This window comes from Paracoccidioides lutzii (genome assembly GCF_000150705.2).
Source record: "Paracoccidioides lutzii Pb01 unplaced genomic scaffold supercont2.6, whole genome shotgun sequence".
NCBI classification, from domain to species: domain Eukaryota; kingdom Fungi; phylum Ascomycota; class Eurotiomycetes; order Onygenales; family Ajellomycetaceae; genus Paracoccidioides; species Paracoccidioides lutzii.
Genome location: NW_015440952.1, coordinates 605,803 through 622,163, shown reverse-complemented (window position 1 = coordinate 622,163; position 16,361 = coordinate 605,803). Strand labels below are relative to the sequence as shown.

The following is a 16,361-nucleotide window of genomic DNA, read 5'->3' as shown; positions in this document are numbered from 1 at the left end:
CTTCAGATGAAATCCGTCGGCGTCCAATTTGCCAGTGCACGATTTTTCTGGCTGCTATGTTCCGCCAAAGTAGCCAAATGGGCTAGGGTGACGCCATGGCCATTAGCTAAATGGAGCAAAAATTGCCCTTCATTGAAGAATTTGGAACCTCGCTTCGTTTCATCCAAGTTGTGCGTTTCCCGCAAGTGTCTCTTGTGCTCCTCCTCTAGATCCGTTGAGTTTGAATGGAAGATATTCTCACAAAGGAGGCAATATTCGTAGGCCCTAACGGCAGGGAACTCGTCTTCTACAGGAATAAACGCAGACTTCGAACAGCCCGAATGATCGGAAGAACAAGTGGCGTCGCCATCGCTGGAACCGTTCACAGTTGTCCCACTGAAGGTTTCGGGGACTAAGGGATGTTCTTGTATAGATGTGGTGTCTATACGGCTTTCGTCGACAGTCTCGAAAAATAAGCCAGGTCTCTCAGCATGTTCGAGATTCAGACATCGCCAGGCTATCGGGGGAGAATGCCATTGTTTTATGTGTTCCTCATAGGTGTTGCAGTTTGTGAGCGGTATTTTACAAGCTTTGCACCATGGGAGTCGTGGGTCGAAAGCACTTTAAAGATGCAATTAGTATCTACCTGCTAGTAAACATTTGTGTTGTGAAAAGAGACAAAAAGGAACAGCATCACGTACAAATTCACAAAATCTCGTATCCGAGCTTGTTGGTTTGACAGCAATGGAGCTGGACTCCACTGCGGAAAGCCAATGACAGGAGTTAGCAAGAATTTATCCAAAGGGTAAGGCGTTTGAAGTGGGTTCCAAGATGCCATCGTCTCCTTATCCTCAAAGTGCACTATGAAGTGGGTTTGACGCTCATCCCATGATTGGAGAAGGATACCGCAGAATCCGCAGTTCCAAAACCAGTCACGTTTGGATTCCAGCCATTCCCTGGATGCTCCGCTATAATTTGCAGCCCGGATGGGTTGATGTGAAGACCTTGGCCGCCACATATGAACATTTCGCTCATGGTCGATCCAGTTCTCTTTGTTCTCGCATTGCAATAAACAGAAAGTGCACTGGAAAGGAAGAGGGCCCCTTTCTTCCACTATTGGGACATCCAGGTTTAGGTGCGGTCGTCCATATTCGGTTTTATGAAAGCTTCGTGGGATGCATTGAGACCTTGCTAGTGTTTTGGCGACGACGCTGGAGGTGATTGAACTCGCAACGGAATTAGAATGCTGAAGCGAAAATGCCTCATGGAGATCAGAAGTCTGAACTGTGGATGTTGGGGGGTCCGAAACCGGAGGTTCAAGATCTGTCTCAAAACTAGCCTGTGCTGGGAGTTTTGTTGGTGTTTTGGGTAATGGGCTTTTCAGATATTGTTTTGCCCTGAACGTCGTCCAACTACCAAGTGTCCTCCGTTGTGGGAAATTTTGATTAGAAGCTCTTCGATTTAAGCTATCAATGGCAGTATCCCTTCGCGATGTCATCCATCCTTTAATTTTGGATGCAAGACCAGACATGACTGGACGCTCTTGGCGTACATGCCGTGATGATGTTGAAATTGAAGGTTTTCGAGATGATAAACCGCTACTTGAGTCATTAAGACAACGTGCATCTCCATCGTAAGAGCATCTGGACGTTATTGAATTCCAATCGTGTGGCCCCAACATTTCTCTAGAATCGTTGATAGATTCTTTCTCATCTTGTAGGGCTGCACATTTACCTCCAGTGCTATCGGTGCTTTCGGCGGAGAAATTAGTGTTAGTCATCTGAGTGTAGTCTTTGTCTTCGTGCTCTTCCCTGGAGGGCAATAACAAACCGAGCGACTCCTGAGACACGACACTATTAGCGCTTTCTCTCTGATATTCATGAAAATTCAGAAATCTCACATTAGATGCGGGCTTTTCGCATTCCGGGCCACTGAATATTGGTGCTGACAAAAGGCTGGTTAAGAGAGACTCTTGACAAGAATCAGGCGTAACACAGAATCTCTATTACCCTGATTAGCTAAAATTCCAGATATAAACATTCCAAGAATAGCTTACGGAGTTGTTCCCTGTGTGTGCGGGAGCAAGAACTTCGGTCTTTTTAACGCGGATTGACTGATCCGTGTCCATAGGATCTGAAGACATTTCAATGTCAAACCCTTTGAATGACCAAATATATGAAAAGTCCCATAAAGGGGAGTCAATGTCCTCCAGAACTGCGTTGGACTTTTCCATATCGATTGTTTCTCCTCCGCAAACGGGGAGGCTACACCGTCACCAGGTGTTTCCCGATAATACTCCCATACCCCACCATATGTAAAAAAAGGTTTTGATCCTGCTATTGGAAACAGCTGCAACGAGGTCCAGTAACAAAATACCTAAAAGAAACTGGCCGATACTGAGTATTGTTTGAATGTATCTGGTCTTCTATCAGCGAAATGCTGAGAAACAAGATATGAATTCTCAAGTCTGAAAGACATTATTCAAAAGCTTCCACACTGCAGAATGCAAGGCATCAATTCAAAACTCCATGGTAGGCCAATTAAAGCAAAGTTGATGGGCAAGGCTCGCAGAAGTGAGAAAATGCTTGATCGGAGTAGTAAGCGACGCAAACTCATCCAGGGCATGATATTAGTCCGATTTATTTTTATTTATTTTTATTTATATAAATTTTTTTTTTCAAGGTTTGTTGATTCGAGAAAACGGTCACGGTGAGTTAGCCAGCGAAGCAGAGGCCTTGGCTGACATGCATGTTCTCAGCTTTTCTGTGTAACTATTGGACTGAATATGCAGACATTGGCATATTTATCAAAGTACGAAGGTGGCACAAAGTCATCATTGATGCAGCCTCCACGCCACGTCAGAGCAAAACCATAAGCCGGCACAAAATCGATCTGGGAAACGATTTATTTTGTACCACGTCCTTCACTTTGGGCTCCCCTGCGTCATCAGTGGGCTAAAATCACAAACCCTGCGGGGACGCTAATATTCCCAACCCAAACACCGCCCAGATCATCCGTTTTAAGGCTGGCTTGGGGGGCTGACCGGGACCTCGCTAGGCCATAGCTATCCAAGTAGGTTTCAATACCCACGACCACTATGTGTGGGTAAAGCTTTTAGTTGAGGTTTGGGGCGTATTTACCGAAATTCTGGTGCTTTTTAGGCCTAGCACACCCCAAAATATCAGCTTGAACATCCCAACTTTCATAGGAGGGAACGTGGTCATGTCACCATCGAGAATTTGATTTACCCTATTTCAAACGCAAAGAGTCTCAGAGCGGCATTTGTATCTAGCCCACGGGATTCTCCATTTTTTGGCCCTGTTTTCGTTCTTGTGGTATGTATCAAGAGGTGGGATGTGGTTTCAATTTTTCAAGGGGGTAACTGGTTGGTTTACCAGCGGAAAAATAAGTTTTGGCTGAATGGGATTACCTAATAGGGGCGTGCCCGAGGTTCCCATAATACCCCCCCAGCAGTAGCCCCACTGCAGCCCCACTCCTGCGCCGTTGAACTGACAATACACTGGCACCACCACATCTACATCAACAACAACAATCACTACACCGCTTGATGGGGGTTGTATTAACGTTAGCTGTACCACGTAGCTGCTGTTATCAAGAAGCCCTGGAGGCGGGGGGGATGGCTGTCAAGTGTCACCACTACCCACAACTCGTGTAAACATACAGATGTTTGCTCATTCTTCCCAAAAAAAAAAAAAAAAAAGCCGATAACGACCAACACTTAGTTACCTTGCGAAAAGCGAAAGCTAATATCTAGATAATCTTTTGTCCAACAGGTAAACACATAGCACTTACGTTACCAACTGGGCGGGGTGTAAAACTGTTGTTTTTTCAATGACTTGACATCTTCAAATGCTGATGATTGATGTCATATAAAATCATTATGTAGAATAGTTAGCGAAATTACACATTGTTTTCCCATGTTGTTTGTATGATGAATTAATCAATGAGTTATGAATGGGTGATCATCTTCAGGGGTCAACGTGTCAAGGACAGTCCCAGAAGAACGCTGAAACTTCTAAGTGACAACCCGGCCTTCAACAGCGTAGCAATGATGTAAAAAAAAAAAAAAAAAAAAAAAAAAAAAAAAAAAACCCATCTGAAAGCAATCAGTCCATTTTTTATGGCCTCAGAGACGGAGTGGTGAAGCTATCATACCGTGTTCCGCCAGATCGACCGCCACCTTGGCGTTTATATTGACAGACACGGACCCTTGTTTCGCTGGCAGTCCTGGTGCATAGCCAATGCATCTTTTCCCCCACACCATTCATTTTGCACCGAGAACTATGTTGTTAGGTCACTCAACTTTTACTTAAAAAAGCAATGCCTGTTATTATAGAATGGGATGCGGCTCAAGCAAAATTCAAAAAGATGGTGATGCCCTCGATACAACATTCGATAAGCCCCGGCCAGCGGTTCGTCCGCCATCCCAAAGCGCGCGATCCCAAGGAAGACCTGTCTCCGGAACTGGGGGTGGAAGACGAACAGTAGCCCCATCCCAAGCGGCTTCGAAAGCACCCTCAAGAACTCAGTCTAGAACACAGTCGAGGAATCAATCGAGGACCCAGTCCAGAACCCATTCGAGATCCCAATCTTATGCTGGATCGAAAGTGCCGTCGCGACGAGGCACACAAGCACACAAGCGTCGCTCAACAGCCCTGGGAACTATCCCTGACGAGCAGCCACCAGAAGATAGCACGATCCGGGATGAGGTCACGGCGTTCAGATTATTTATCGATCAACACTCGATTAACTTCTATCGCACTCAGCGGGACGATAGCGGGGCATTGATTTCTAGATATATCGCACGTACCATTATTAGCAATGTTATTGAAAAGCACATGAACGGTACAAACACATTGTTTCTTTTCTTTTCTTTTCTTTTCTTTTTATTTTTTTCATAGCCTTCCCCCGAAATAATACCTCGCATTTCTGAACATGTCGCTTATACGTTATGGGGTAATCCAACATAGATCACAGAGTTGCGGAGAATCTTGCAGGCGCACTCGTGAAGTACGCTAATGATCCCACTGACAAAAGACGAGACGATCACCTTCTCATTTTGTGTAAAACAGCGAGGATGATAGGGGATATGATGGGCAGGCATCCTGCAAACTGGACCTTCAGTTGGCACGGAGGGAGTGATATTCAGTTCCCAACTGTAATGAGAGGTCGAGAAGAGTTTTTGGAGGCAAGCTACTGATATTTGTAAGGGTTTTTTTTTTTTTGGAGTAAATATTTCCTGGACTGCGGGTGCCTGTCAGCCTACTCCGATTATTATACCAATAGAATTTCATTTCCCTCTCTAGCTAGCACCCTAGCATTTCCCGGGGGGCAAAAGTAGTCAGTATATTCTTGAACCAGCCAGTTTCAGCTGGTCAGGAATAAAACAGAAATAGCTCAATACCAAAATTAATTCAACTTCTCACGATCCAATCCGTTGCAGCTCATAAGGTCATAAACGCGTAAGTAAAATTGGAAACACAGATATCATCCTCAAGGGGGGCAGGAAAATCGATCTCGAGAAATCAGGAATCACGGCGTCGACCATGTTCTCCTAATCCTTCAAATCCTTCATATAAACACATCATCGCGGCGCTTCTGTAGAAGCCACAAGCTCATCTCTTCTACAGCTGAGTATTGCGGGGAGATCGTTGAGGAACCGCTGCGGGAGGTTAATGGTGGGCTCGTGAGGAGTTTTCGTTGACGCATCGAGGTTGGCAGAGTCAGTATACTACCATTTGAGTAGTCTCCTAAAATACATTCCAAGAGTAATTAGTGATTGCGTGTGTCCATGATACGGAAATAAACAGAAATGGATAGCCTACCTTGAGCCCACTTTAGCCTCCCCTGCACATTATTCATATCTCCAGATGATCCTAAACGTGGATATGACAACGTTCTTGGCTCCAGGGTAAAACGATCTGTGACCCATGGCAGTTTGTTTTCCAAGATAGCCAACTCCAACCGTATTTCCAACAGCGTGCTATGACATTGATGAAGAGCAGTCAAACAAATCTGTAGATCGGCCTTCCTTTTCAGGACCCAATAGATATCGTTGATCCGTCGTTTCCCCATGTTTTGGTCTTCTTCAATATCCAGTATATCTCGCGCCTTTTTCAATTCTCTCTCGGTGCGGTTGATCTGGCGCTCGAAGTATCGTTTGCGTGAACTGGGTAGATATTCCTGGAGCTTTTCAAAATCTTCTTTGACGGTAAGAAAGACGTCGTAAGTGCAATTTATAATACCGTCAACTGATCGCATCTCCCCCCGGGCGCCGACCAACGCGTTTATATACTGGATCATGGCGAGGAAGGAAATGATGGGGCTCCACACGTCGAAGCTCGCCATGGCTGGTTTGGGAGGTGCTTCCAGTTGAATGTCGATCGAAGATAGATAATCGTCGCCCCTTGATGAGTAGGGTGATAAAGGGGCCGGTGAGATTAGCATAAAAGTGTGATGGGGAGAGGTCTGGATGTCCCCTATCCAAGTAGCATTTTTATTGAGATTCTGATCAAACCCCTTATGGCTATGGAGTGCTCTGCGGGATTCAGATATTTCATAATTGGCACCACATATATGACTTTATGTTGAGACACGAAAAGCCTTCTGCCAGTGAAGCAGATGGTTGACGCTGGGCGAAGCAACCTGATATATTGCTTGAGTATATACCAGTCAAGAAAACCATATGGATTATAAGGCTAGTGGTATTGGTTTGCTCTCATTGCATTATTCTTCGGGCCTCTGGTAAACAACTGGTAGTTAGCCAAGAAAAGATTGAAAATAGCAGCTGTACTAAGCGCAGTCCCAAGTGCCTTATCAGAATTGTCGAACGCATTGCGTTGAAGGTTCGTAGACCAGGCTGCAGAAAGGGGAAGAGCCACGTTGGGCATCTAGGAATACGTTAAGCACGAATCGCGCTGAAGAAAAGAGATCGACTCCATTGTGCTGAAAAGGCGATCTTCAGCAGGAGGCTATGTTTTCCACAGCTTGAGAGTTGCAGAAAATGCGATTGACAGGATGATACAACGATCGGAGATTTTGAGCCTCAACCCTATGTCTTGTTTCATATTGAAAGCATTCAGTGATCATGCCGATGGGAACCACCTACACAGTAGGAACAAGTGCGTGTCCCTGAAACGCAGCAATTAGGCGAACAAATAAAAGACGGCCCTTAGAAAGTGGCCGAGTTGTAGTCCCCTTGCTGCGTCCAGAGGCAAAATAATGACCTTCACGCGCAGATCCCATGTAAAAGAGAGAAACGATGAGGTCATACCATAATGCGCAAATCGTTGGTGTAACTACGTGCTGTCACAAGCACCTTGGTACAATCTCATGGAATGCCTTGACACGACCTCGTGGGCAACAGCAGTGCGGAGAAGTTATTAGTTACACTAGTTAACTGGTTGGTTTAACTTAGGTTATTATCTGACTCATCATTCTGAGAGCCAGTATATAACATCTAGGATATTTGAGGTACTGAAGCATATGAGTTTCTGTATGATTATGAACATCCTTGATTAGACAGTATCTCCCTCTGTCATAAGCATATTAAGATCAGCAGCAAGTTGGTCAAGCTCACCCATAACTAACTACAGTTTCTCAGTATCAACCACCCTCAGCTACATGACGTCACTGCAGAGACACCACTGCGGCGCCGCCCACGTTACAAATATTGAAAGATTCTATAATAATTTGAAGTACATGATCTTTTTGATGTGTTTTGATATTGGTTTGCTAATATCGCGGAGAAACCTCATCTTTCAACAGAAATCCTTCCACCACAATAGTTGAGCATCACATTGAATATGAGCATCACATTGAATATTTAACTCGTTGAAAATTAGTCAGATAGTTAACTACATCTCCAAGTTATGGTGAAGGATTGGACTCAATGCCCGTTCTCACAATGGCGTCCCCTCTCTGCTGGATTAATAATTTAAGGCCTTTTGTTAACTACATCCAATCGACTGACGTCGTTGACTTTCTTTAGCCACGAATTGGAACTACTATGCAGATTATTAAACACCAACCAGCCAACCTCGAGCACTATGACGTGAGCAGATCAAGCATGGATCTTTTAGTCATTCTTGGTGACATCGAACTTGGAAGGCTAAGAAGCAAACCGTGGGACTTTCAACCTGTTCCTGAAAATGTGTGCGCAATGTGCTTATGTTTACAGGTTGTTGTTGCCCTTCCATCTATATATGGTAGCATGCCAGTGCAGATACACGTTGCAACAAAATCTCCAATATCTCTGATATTCATGGATCGCACGGAGGCCCCTCACGATGCCATCTTCGAGGAGATATCAATCCCTCCTCCACCTCCACCTCCTGCATCCTCGGGCGCTGGAGCCTCGAACGAGACCCGAAGCGCATTGCTCCTAGCACGATCACAAAGACCCAGTATACGAGTGCTACGGCGGCCCTCCGCACAGTCGGTGACGCGACTATCTAATTTGCAAGTCGACAATATCCCCATTCAGGACAATGTGGTGGATATCAGAACTCGACGTCGAAGCAGCTCAGAGCCTCAGCGGAGGCAGATATTTGGTGAACCCTCGGCTAATACCATTCCAACTGCGGCAATTTATGCACCAATGTTTCCCGTGGCGGAGGAACCATCGAAGAATGTGTCGCCACAATTAGGTGCAGGCCCCCAGCTATCTCAGAACCGAACGAAATTGCGTAGGGCAAGCGTGTCTGCATTGTCGTCTCTGGGGTTGACTCGTGCTTCCACGGTCAACGGCACTGAAGTAAGGGCAGCATCAAATAGGTTACCTAACGAATACGACACTGGACTGGTGGATCTTCTCGATGTTGTTGGTATATAAATCCTCTAACTTGACATCTCTATCCCAATCGGAAATTGACAAGATGAATAGACCCTGAAATTTCAACACTCACTACCCTTGCCAATGTGCAGAATTCGCTTTTCATCCCTGATCTTGGGAACTTTTTGAATCGAAGACCACTATATTCCTTGACTCCTCGTCTTCATGACGAATCTTCCACCGAGCAGGAGCGTGAGAGCGACCAAGAGACTCTGGACACAGATGATGCAAGTATATCACGACGTTTACGTTTACAAAGTTCCAGATCAGCGGTGATCGATGAGTTGTGTTTCGCCGTCTTACCCGATGGAGAGACACTCACGGGTTGGAGTGAGGCAGAAAAGCTAGAACTCAACGATCATGTCAGGCATATGCTTCATTCGCGAAGATCTAAGTTCAAACGCTCTATGAAGGGATTTGGGCAATATGTCCGGAAACGTAAGTGATAACATTTAAATATGTATCAGGGTGACGAACAACTAACGAAAATTGGTGTGCAGCGCTTGGTTTTTTGGTCACATTGTACGCGACTTTGATTACTCTTTTCGGGCTTGCATGGGTTTTGTTCCTAATAGGTATGTGTATAACCCTATCAATCAAAGTACTATGCTCCCAGTCCACTTAACCCCAAATTAATGCCATTGTACTTTGTAGGTTGGATCAATGTTGGTGGCCGCCAGCTCTACATCATCAACGTCATCGACAACGTTCTTGTCGCCTTATTTGCTGTAGTAGGAGACGGGCTCGCCCCATTCCGTGCTATAGATACTTACCACATGGTCTTTGTAGCTCACTATGCCCGCCTCACCTGGCGACTGCGACGGGAAAAAGAACTCCCAAAACTCGAGAACAAAAATGACCTTCCGGTAAGGGCAGTTGACAACGTAAATCATGACATCGACGTCGAAATGGCTACACAAACAAACAAGGACAATGACAACATCCACAACGGCGATAACAGAGAGAAAGACAAACCTGAAGAATATTCCGTCCTTACCCCAAAGCAAGAGAAGCGTCTCGAACACCATCAGGAGAAACTCTCGAAATCTCACACATTTTACAAACCACATGAGACAACAACACACACTGCGTTTCCCCTGCGCCTTCTCGTCGCCACAATTGTGCTGCTGGATCTCCATTCTCTATTCCAGATTGCGCTGGGTGCATGCACATGGGGCATATATTACAAAATGCGTCCTTTTGCTCTCACAACTGTGATACTCTGCTGCTCCATCTCGTGTAATGTTGCTGCTGGCGTTGTGATATGGATTGGGGGCCGCAGGACACGAAAAATAGAAGTCATTGAGAAGATGTTCCGGCAAGAGCTAACGCAAGAAGCGATAAAGAAGGTTGATAAGAAGAGGAAAAATGACAAGGAAAGAAAGAGCATGGATGAGAGGTGGAATACATCAACGGACGGTAGTGAGAAGAGGATAGAAAGACCCAGTTTTGAGAGGAGGAATTCCACTTAGAATTTATGTGGGTATGGTGTATATATGTATTGTTATGAAATCATGTGAGCCATAGATTTATACCCATTTGCGTATATTTTTTAATGGTTAGCGATTGATGTATGGAATTGCACCAGAGTCGTGTTTCTCTCTCCTCTTTTTGGGCGGGTGACTGGACCAAATGAAAACTTAATGTAAATGAAATATGTTCTAGGTTTAAAAAAAAATCTGGTTTTGAAGTTAGGGTACGATGGCATAGATCTTATGTGGGTCAATCGTTTACATTGTCAGTTTCCGTACTTTCATTCGGATTCGTATGAGAACATCCGTGGTATTCTTGGCTTCCAGAGTTGGGAATTTACGAACAACAGATAGGACATCAAGCAGACAAGCCGGAAATATACAGAGTGAAGTGTTCACTAACAAAAAAAAAAGATATAGATATCCACCCTAACAATCCATCCGCATAGTCATAAAAGAAAAAACCTTGACGCAACCCTAAAACTTAATAGAACCTAGTCCATCTGACAGTGCAAACCCAACCGTACCGAATTCCCGACGAAGAATGCAAGCAATAACAGGACCGAAGGGGATATTGGGAGAACAAAGTGTGCAGACAAATGTGGAGAGGTATTGTTACAGAAACATCTATGCGAAGAAGGGTAAAAAGGAGAAACAAATCCAACAGGCAGAGCAGAAAATTGTGAGAAAGGAAAGGCCAAACACAGGAAAGTGCATAAAGGCGAAAATCTATCGAAAAGATTTGGGGAACTGACAACACTGGAAAATGAAGAAAAGATGAACGATGAGAGAAACTTTGTAGGAATGAAGTGAGAACCGAAGAAATTAAATAGGACAAGAAAGGGAAAAGACTATTCTATGGATTAACAGCTGTAAACCAAAATCGTGAGACATAACCTTCCTTCGATGTAATGTCGACTTTCTGGTCTTTGAGAATCATCTCGTGTTGTAAATCCCAGCCGGCGCGACGGCATAGTTCAGAGACAACAACGTCGCATTCACCCAACATGTCGATATCGAAATCAATATGTGACACAGGCTGTAAATAGGGGAAATTAGCACTCAATGATATAAAGATTGTAATTGCCCATTTACATACGTCACGTGAAATTAATATCTGGGGAACATTGCGAGGTAGAATGCCAGGAACTTCTGCAACCGGTGCCACTTTCAGTGATGTACCGATAACAATGACAAGGTCTGCACGTTCACGATCGTGACCAATTAGGCGTTGCGAGAACGCATCTGGGAGATCTTCACCGAAGAAAGTAATATCAGGCTATTCCAGTTAGCAAAACCGGCAAATTAGCCGGAACGTGTTTTGTATTCGGGGAGCCGACAATAGCGCACCTTCATGACTCCAGGAGAAGGAATATCGTAGTCGTTATCATCCTCGGAGCTATCGCCAAAGTTTTGTCGTTTGCGATGGGCTCCGTTCGAGTTACGCTTTCTTTTCATTCCGCAAAGTTGGTTCCTGATTCGCTCTTTGCAAGCAGTGCATTCGGGAAGCTCCCCTTTTCTAACACTGTCGAAAATTTGTTCGCCCGGGACCTGAAATTTGCACTTCACACAGGAAGCTGTTGCAAAGGATCCATGACATTGGATGAGATTTTCGGGCAGAATCCCTGCATTTGCTTCCAAATTATCAATATTTTGGGTAAAATTTGTGAGCAGTTTCCCTTTGTCCTGAAGGAGGCGAATAAATGCATGGGTTGGAGAGAACTTCTTTTCCGTCGGAAGAATGTCCTTTGCAATGGAGTAGAATATTTTGGGGTCCTCACGGAACAAGTTAATATCGAAAACTTCCTGGGGGTCGGTCAATCCGAGATACTCTAACTTCGAATACAAGCCGGTGTCTTTCGAACGGAAGTCTGGAATTCCAAGACTAGTAGATATCTGGGAACCCTTGCATTAGCATCCTTTGTCTAATCTTTTATTACAAGTAAAGCTTTCAGGGTACTTACACCAGCGCCAGTTAAGACGATAATGTTCGTTGCCTTTTTCAACAGCTCGACAGCATCATCGATAGTATTGTAATTTGGTAGTTTGATCCGTCTTGAATATTCGCGGTTAATTCCCATAACGAGTAAGGGATGGTACGCCCTGTCTGGCGCGCCTTCAAGGAACGAGGGAGGCATGATGCCAAATGCAGTGCAAAGTTTTTTCGCAGTGATTGTTCCCTGCCCTATGGTCTCCTCCGCAAATGCAGCCTTCCCTATCGCATGAAGACGCTTTCGAAAGGCGACAGCCTCCGCTAATGTGCATGTCCCTGGGACTACAGAATCCTTTGGATCAGTTTTTGCTTATTTTTGTCTGACCGGGGGCTGAGGAAACAAGTCCCATACCGTCATGTAACTGGTCATCGCGGATGAACTGTAGAGAATCTTCGTAAAGAGACTTTGTTTCCCAGTTATTACCGGAGCTCTCGGAGTCCTCCGATGTGTCGAAATCACTGTCTTCAGTGTCAGAGTCGGGCTGTGACACGCCCCCAGCGACATCGGGGCGGTGTCCTTGCGGAGTTGTTGATATCGGCCCATCATTTGCTGTCACCTCCACCACGGAAGCTTTCAGGCGGAGCTCGTCCACCGCAGGCGCCGGCACTGGATCCATCACGAGAAGCAGGATGGTGCCCGACCAGTAGCAAGCCGTTCCAGCTTACATTGGTGGTGGTGGTGGTGGTGGTTGGCCGTGGGTGGTTAAAGTAGTATTATTTCGCAGCTTTAACGGCGACAATCGAGAGTTAACTAGTTAACTCTGAGGAAACCCGGATTTGTAATAATCCGGCTCCGCCGCATTCCCTGAAACAAAGCTATGAGAATGTTTTGGATAGGTAATGAATGGGAAGCTTATAAAAATGGATTCATGAATCTGCCCTTGTATTCCATGTATCCTGTGGAAAAGCTACCCTTCTTTTCTCTAAAATTGGTATCTAAAAAGCTGATATTTAAGTTATAAACAAAAATCCTATCATATCTTTACTTTTAACTGCTCTCATGAATCTGACATTTTCTGATCTTTGTTATTACCGTCATCGTCATCATCTAGACATTTGCTTTCATCTTCCCATTCTCCGTCCACATCTTCCTCATCGTCGCTATCGACATCAACATCTCCTAGTTGATTCTGAAGATCTTGGACGAGTTCTTCAGCATGTTCCTTCAACTTCACATCCTCATACCCAACCAGCTCATAAAGTTTTAGACTTTGCTTGAGCCAACTTCGGCTGGAGCGTAGTGTAGATTGTTGTAGTTCGACCTCTGGGAGGTTCCCGTTATTAGGGGGAAGCTTTTCACTCATCCCTAACAAATATAGACACCATCCTCCCAGGTACCATGTTTCAACGCTATGATCATCTTCAAGAACCATTCTCTCTAATACTTCGATCGCTTCACCTTCCATCTGGGCTTCCATCAGAAGCCGGGAAAGACTTATTCTTGCGGGGAAGTCTGGGACCAAGGGGCTTTCTGGCGGTAGATCTTTCCATAACTCAAGGCTTCTCGACAAAGCAGCTTTGGCATCATCAGGCCGAAGTTGTGATATTCTCACTGAAGCAAGCGTCTGCAAGCATTCCGGCGAATCAGGAGCAACCATAAGCGCCTCCGTAACCAGAGCTTCACATCTGGCTTCGGCATCCTCTTCCCATCTGTTTTCAAAAGCTCCGTTTCAGTACTGGCACTCCTTCAAACTCTGATCCAAATGACTTACGATAGATCTGTCATGTATATTTCTACCACTCCACATAAAGCATGCGCCAACTTTTTCTTCTGTTCCTGCGCAGCCAAAACATCATCAGGTTTGCCGCTCTGCTCTAACAATTGTATTCTCTGTCGTAAGATTGCTACCCCTTTTTCGAACCAGTTCACACTATCTATTCCGCCAATTTCGCTCAATTGCGCCAGCCATAGGAATTTCTCCGCGCCACCTCCTTCGGACTCGGGGATTTCTCCATTCGGATCTAGAGCAACTGCCCGTGTGAAATGTTCTCGCGCAGCCTCAATCTCCCCCAGCTCAACAAATATTTGGCCAAGCAAGTTCAACCCTAGGAGCGCATTAGGGGATCCAGTCGTAGCAATATCGAATCCATGTTGTGCGAGAGGAAGGGCGGCCTCTGGTTGACCGGTTTGAAGGAGGACAGTGGCTTGGTCGAAAAGAATTGCGGGATCTTCCTTCACTTTCCTCGCAGCAGATCCGCTGCCATCAAAGCCGGATCTTGCTCTTTTTTTTAAGGATTTCTTTGAGGGTCGCGTTTTGGCCATATGGGCATTTCTCAACTGCCGTTTTATAGCAGTATGTAAATGTTAGGCCTTTTAACTAATTGCAATGAAGAACTATCCCTTTCTGCTGATCTAGTTGATATTTAATCAAGTCCGCTCGACATTTTTTTCGTGTTTGCTCTGTTTGCATGTGAGGCGGGGTTAATACTCATTGCATGCCTTGAAGAATAAATCTTGAAGTTGGATATTTAATCGTACATGTTAGTTTCCTCGAACCCTGGAGCGATTTATATATACTTGTCCGGGATCTGATCTTTCGCAAAAACCATCTACGGATCCAGCGACCCCGCGCCGATCTTACCCTTCCCGCGAGCTTCACCATTAACGTGAAAACACAATGGGCATCGGAGAGCAGCAAGAAGAACGGGAGACGCTTAAGTCGATTTTTCCGAATGAAATTACAGGTATATCCTCCTTCTCGCCTTTATGGTCCTCCACTGAGAACTAATGTATGTACCCCAGATATTTCTGACACCGCATATCGAATATCGATAACCTTGGATGTCGCCAATGCCGCAGGTGATGATGACGATGCAGAACCTCCCGTCCTCATACTACAGGTTTCATACCCGCCTCAATATCCAGACGTTGCTCCAGACCTCGAACTCTTCTCCACTCCAAATGCACCCAAACACCCCCACTTTGACATACAGGAAGACCGCGATCGTCTCCTAGAGTCGTTGCAGACCACCATTGAAGAAAATATGGGGATGGCGATGATATTTTCCCTTGTTGATATGTTAAAGGAGGGCGCAGAGCTGCTTATTTCCGAGAGGCAGGCCGCTGTTCGGGCATTAAAGGAAATGGAAGCTGCCAAGGCAGAAGAGGAAGAGAATCGCAAATTTCACGGCCCTGGAGTAACGCGGGAGTCGTTTTTGGAGTGGAGGAGTAGGTTCCAGAAGGAGATCGAGGAGTTGGAGCGAAGGACGCGAGAAGAGAGGGAGGCGGAAGACAAAAAGAAGAAGTCTGCTGCAAAAGAGGAGAAGAGACTTACAGGGAAAGAATTGTGGGAGAGAGGACTGGCGGGTAAGGTGGACTATGATGAAGATGATCTTGATTCTCTCCCTACAGATATGGAAAAGGTGGAACTTGTATCATTATGATATGCTATTGAGGTCTTCCTTTTAAATATAATCGATGTGAAATGGACACCTGGCATTTTTAGAACATCTATCATATCAGGAGTAGAATGACGGCTGTTTTAAGGAAGGTAAGTAATATCAGGCACTACGCATGTATGTGCCTTCAACTTTAGGATAGTGTTTACCAGCACCTTTATTACTGAGCATACTGGAGCCAGTTCCTGAATCCATTGCGCAAAGCCCTAGATGGACTTGGGAGATAATACAGCACAGGACTGAAGAACAATCATACTTGGTATTGCGTATCTGTCTTTGTCTTCTTGGCATATACTTTATTCTGCATTACCAGGAGTGGGTGTTTGAGGCACTAGATAATGAATCGTTGCTCTGCTCCGTTTCTTCTGAGAGACTGCCTGCAAGAGCTCTAATACAATATGAAATTACGTGAGCTTGAGGAAGTGGTTCTGATTAACTGCATGTTAACTAGATTCCCTCAAAAGTTGGTGATTAGCGACTTTCAGGGATATCAAAAGTTATATGTTATCATCTTTCTTTGATCACTGACAATGAAAGTTTGGCACACAGGCCTTAAATTTCCCTGTATCAAGAATGAGCTTGTACCAGGCACAGTGCATCAGTAATACCATCAGGAGCGTGATTCTTCGTTCGATTGAGAGGGAAACTATTCAGGGATGGTATT

At 45.1% G+C, this 16,361-nt stretch overlaps 8 protein-coding genes across 8 annotated transcripts; 4 read left to right on the top strand and 4 right to left on the bottom strand.

The window, feature by feature from the left end:
* Positions 1-2: 2 nt before the first annotated feature.
* Positions 3-2,212, bottom strand: PAAG_02782 (hypothetical protein; the record flags this gene model as incomplete). The annotated part of the gene is made up of 4 exons (XM_002795260.2): positions 3-600; positions 681-1,819; positions 1,880-1,981; positions 2,036-2,212. The coding sequence occupies 4 exons, from the start codon at positions 2,210-2,212 to the stop codon at positions 3-5; spliced, it is 2,016 nt and encodes a 671-aa protein (XP_002795306.1).
* A 270-nt stretch (positions 2,213-2,482) lies between these two features.
* Positions 2,483-2,750, top strand: PAAG_02781 (hypothetical protein; the record flags this gene model as incomplete). Its single annotated transcript, XM_015844749.1, has 2 exons — positions 2,483-2,576; positions 2,662-2,750. 2 exons carry the CDS (start codon positions 2,483-2,485, stop codon positions 2,748-2,750), a joined length of 183 nt encoding a protein of 60 aa, XP_015701827.1.
* A 1,587-nt stretch (positions 2,751-4,337) lies between these two features.
* On the top strand, positions 4,338-5,200 carry PAAG_02780 (hypothetical protein; the record flags this gene model as incomplete). Its single annotated transcript, XM_015844748.1, has 2 exons — positions 4,338-4,845; positions 4,971-5,200. 2 exons carry the CDS (start codon positions 4,338-4,340, stop codon positions 5,198-5,200), a joined length of 738 nt encoding a protein of 245 aa, XP_015701826.1.
* A 371-nt stretch (positions 5,201-5,571) lies between these two features.
* Positions 5,572-6,348, bottom strand: PAAG_02779 (hypothetical protein; the record flags this gene model as incomplete). The annotated part of the gene is made up of 2 exons (XM_002795257.2): positions 5,572-5,750; positions 5,826-6,348. The coding sequence occupies 2 exons, from the start codon at positions 6,346-6,348 to the stop codon at positions 5,572-5,574; spliced, it is 702 nt and encodes a 233-aa protein (XP_002795303.2).
* A 1,720-nt stretch (positions 6,349-8,068) lies between these two features.
* PAAG_02778 (hypothetical protein) lies at positions 8,069-10,305 on the top strand (the record flags this gene model as incomplete). Its single annotated transcript, XM_015844747.1, has 4 exons — positions 8,069-8,825; positions 8,885-9,271; positions 9,334-9,408; positions 9,488-10,305. 4 exons carry the CDS (start codon positions 8,069-8,071, stop codon positions 10,303-10,305), a joined length of 2,037 nt encoding a protein of 678 aa, XP_015701825.1.
* Positions 10,306-11,161: 856 nt separating this feature from the next.
* Positions 11,162-12,915, bottom strand: PAAG_02777 (NAD-dependent histone deacetylase SIR2; the record flags this gene model as incomplete). The annotated part of the gene is made up of 5 exons (XM_002795255.2): positions 11,162-11,344; positions 11,405-11,584; positions 11,656-12,201; positions 12,270-12,580; positions 12,651-12,915. The coding sequence occupies 5 exons, from the start codon at positions 12,913-12,915 to the stop codon at positions 11,162-11,164; spliced, it is 1,485 nt and encodes a 494-aa protein (XP_002795301.1).
* Positions 12,916-13,296: 381 nt separating this feature from the next.
* On the bottom strand, positions 13,297-14,561 carry PAAG_02776 (TPR domain-containing protein; the record flags this gene model as incomplete). Its single annotated transcript, XM_002795254.2, has 2 exons — positions 13,297-13,948; positions 14,011-14,561. 2 exons carry the CDS (start codon positions 14,559-14,561, stop codon positions 13,297-13,299), a joined length of 1,203 nt encoding a protein of 400 aa, XP_002795300.1.
* A 355-nt stretch (positions 14,562-14,916) lies between these two features.
* On the top strand, positions 14,917-15,682 carry PAAG_02775 (hypothetical protein; the record flags this gene model as incomplete). Its single annotated transcript, XM_002795253.2, has 2 exons — positions 14,917-14,983; positions 15,042-15,682. 2 exons carry the CDS (start codon positions 14,917-14,919, stop codon positions 15,680-15,682), a joined length of 708 nt encoding a protein of 235 aa, XP_002795299.2.
* Between the last annotated feature and the right edge of the window lie 679 nt (positions 15,683-16,361).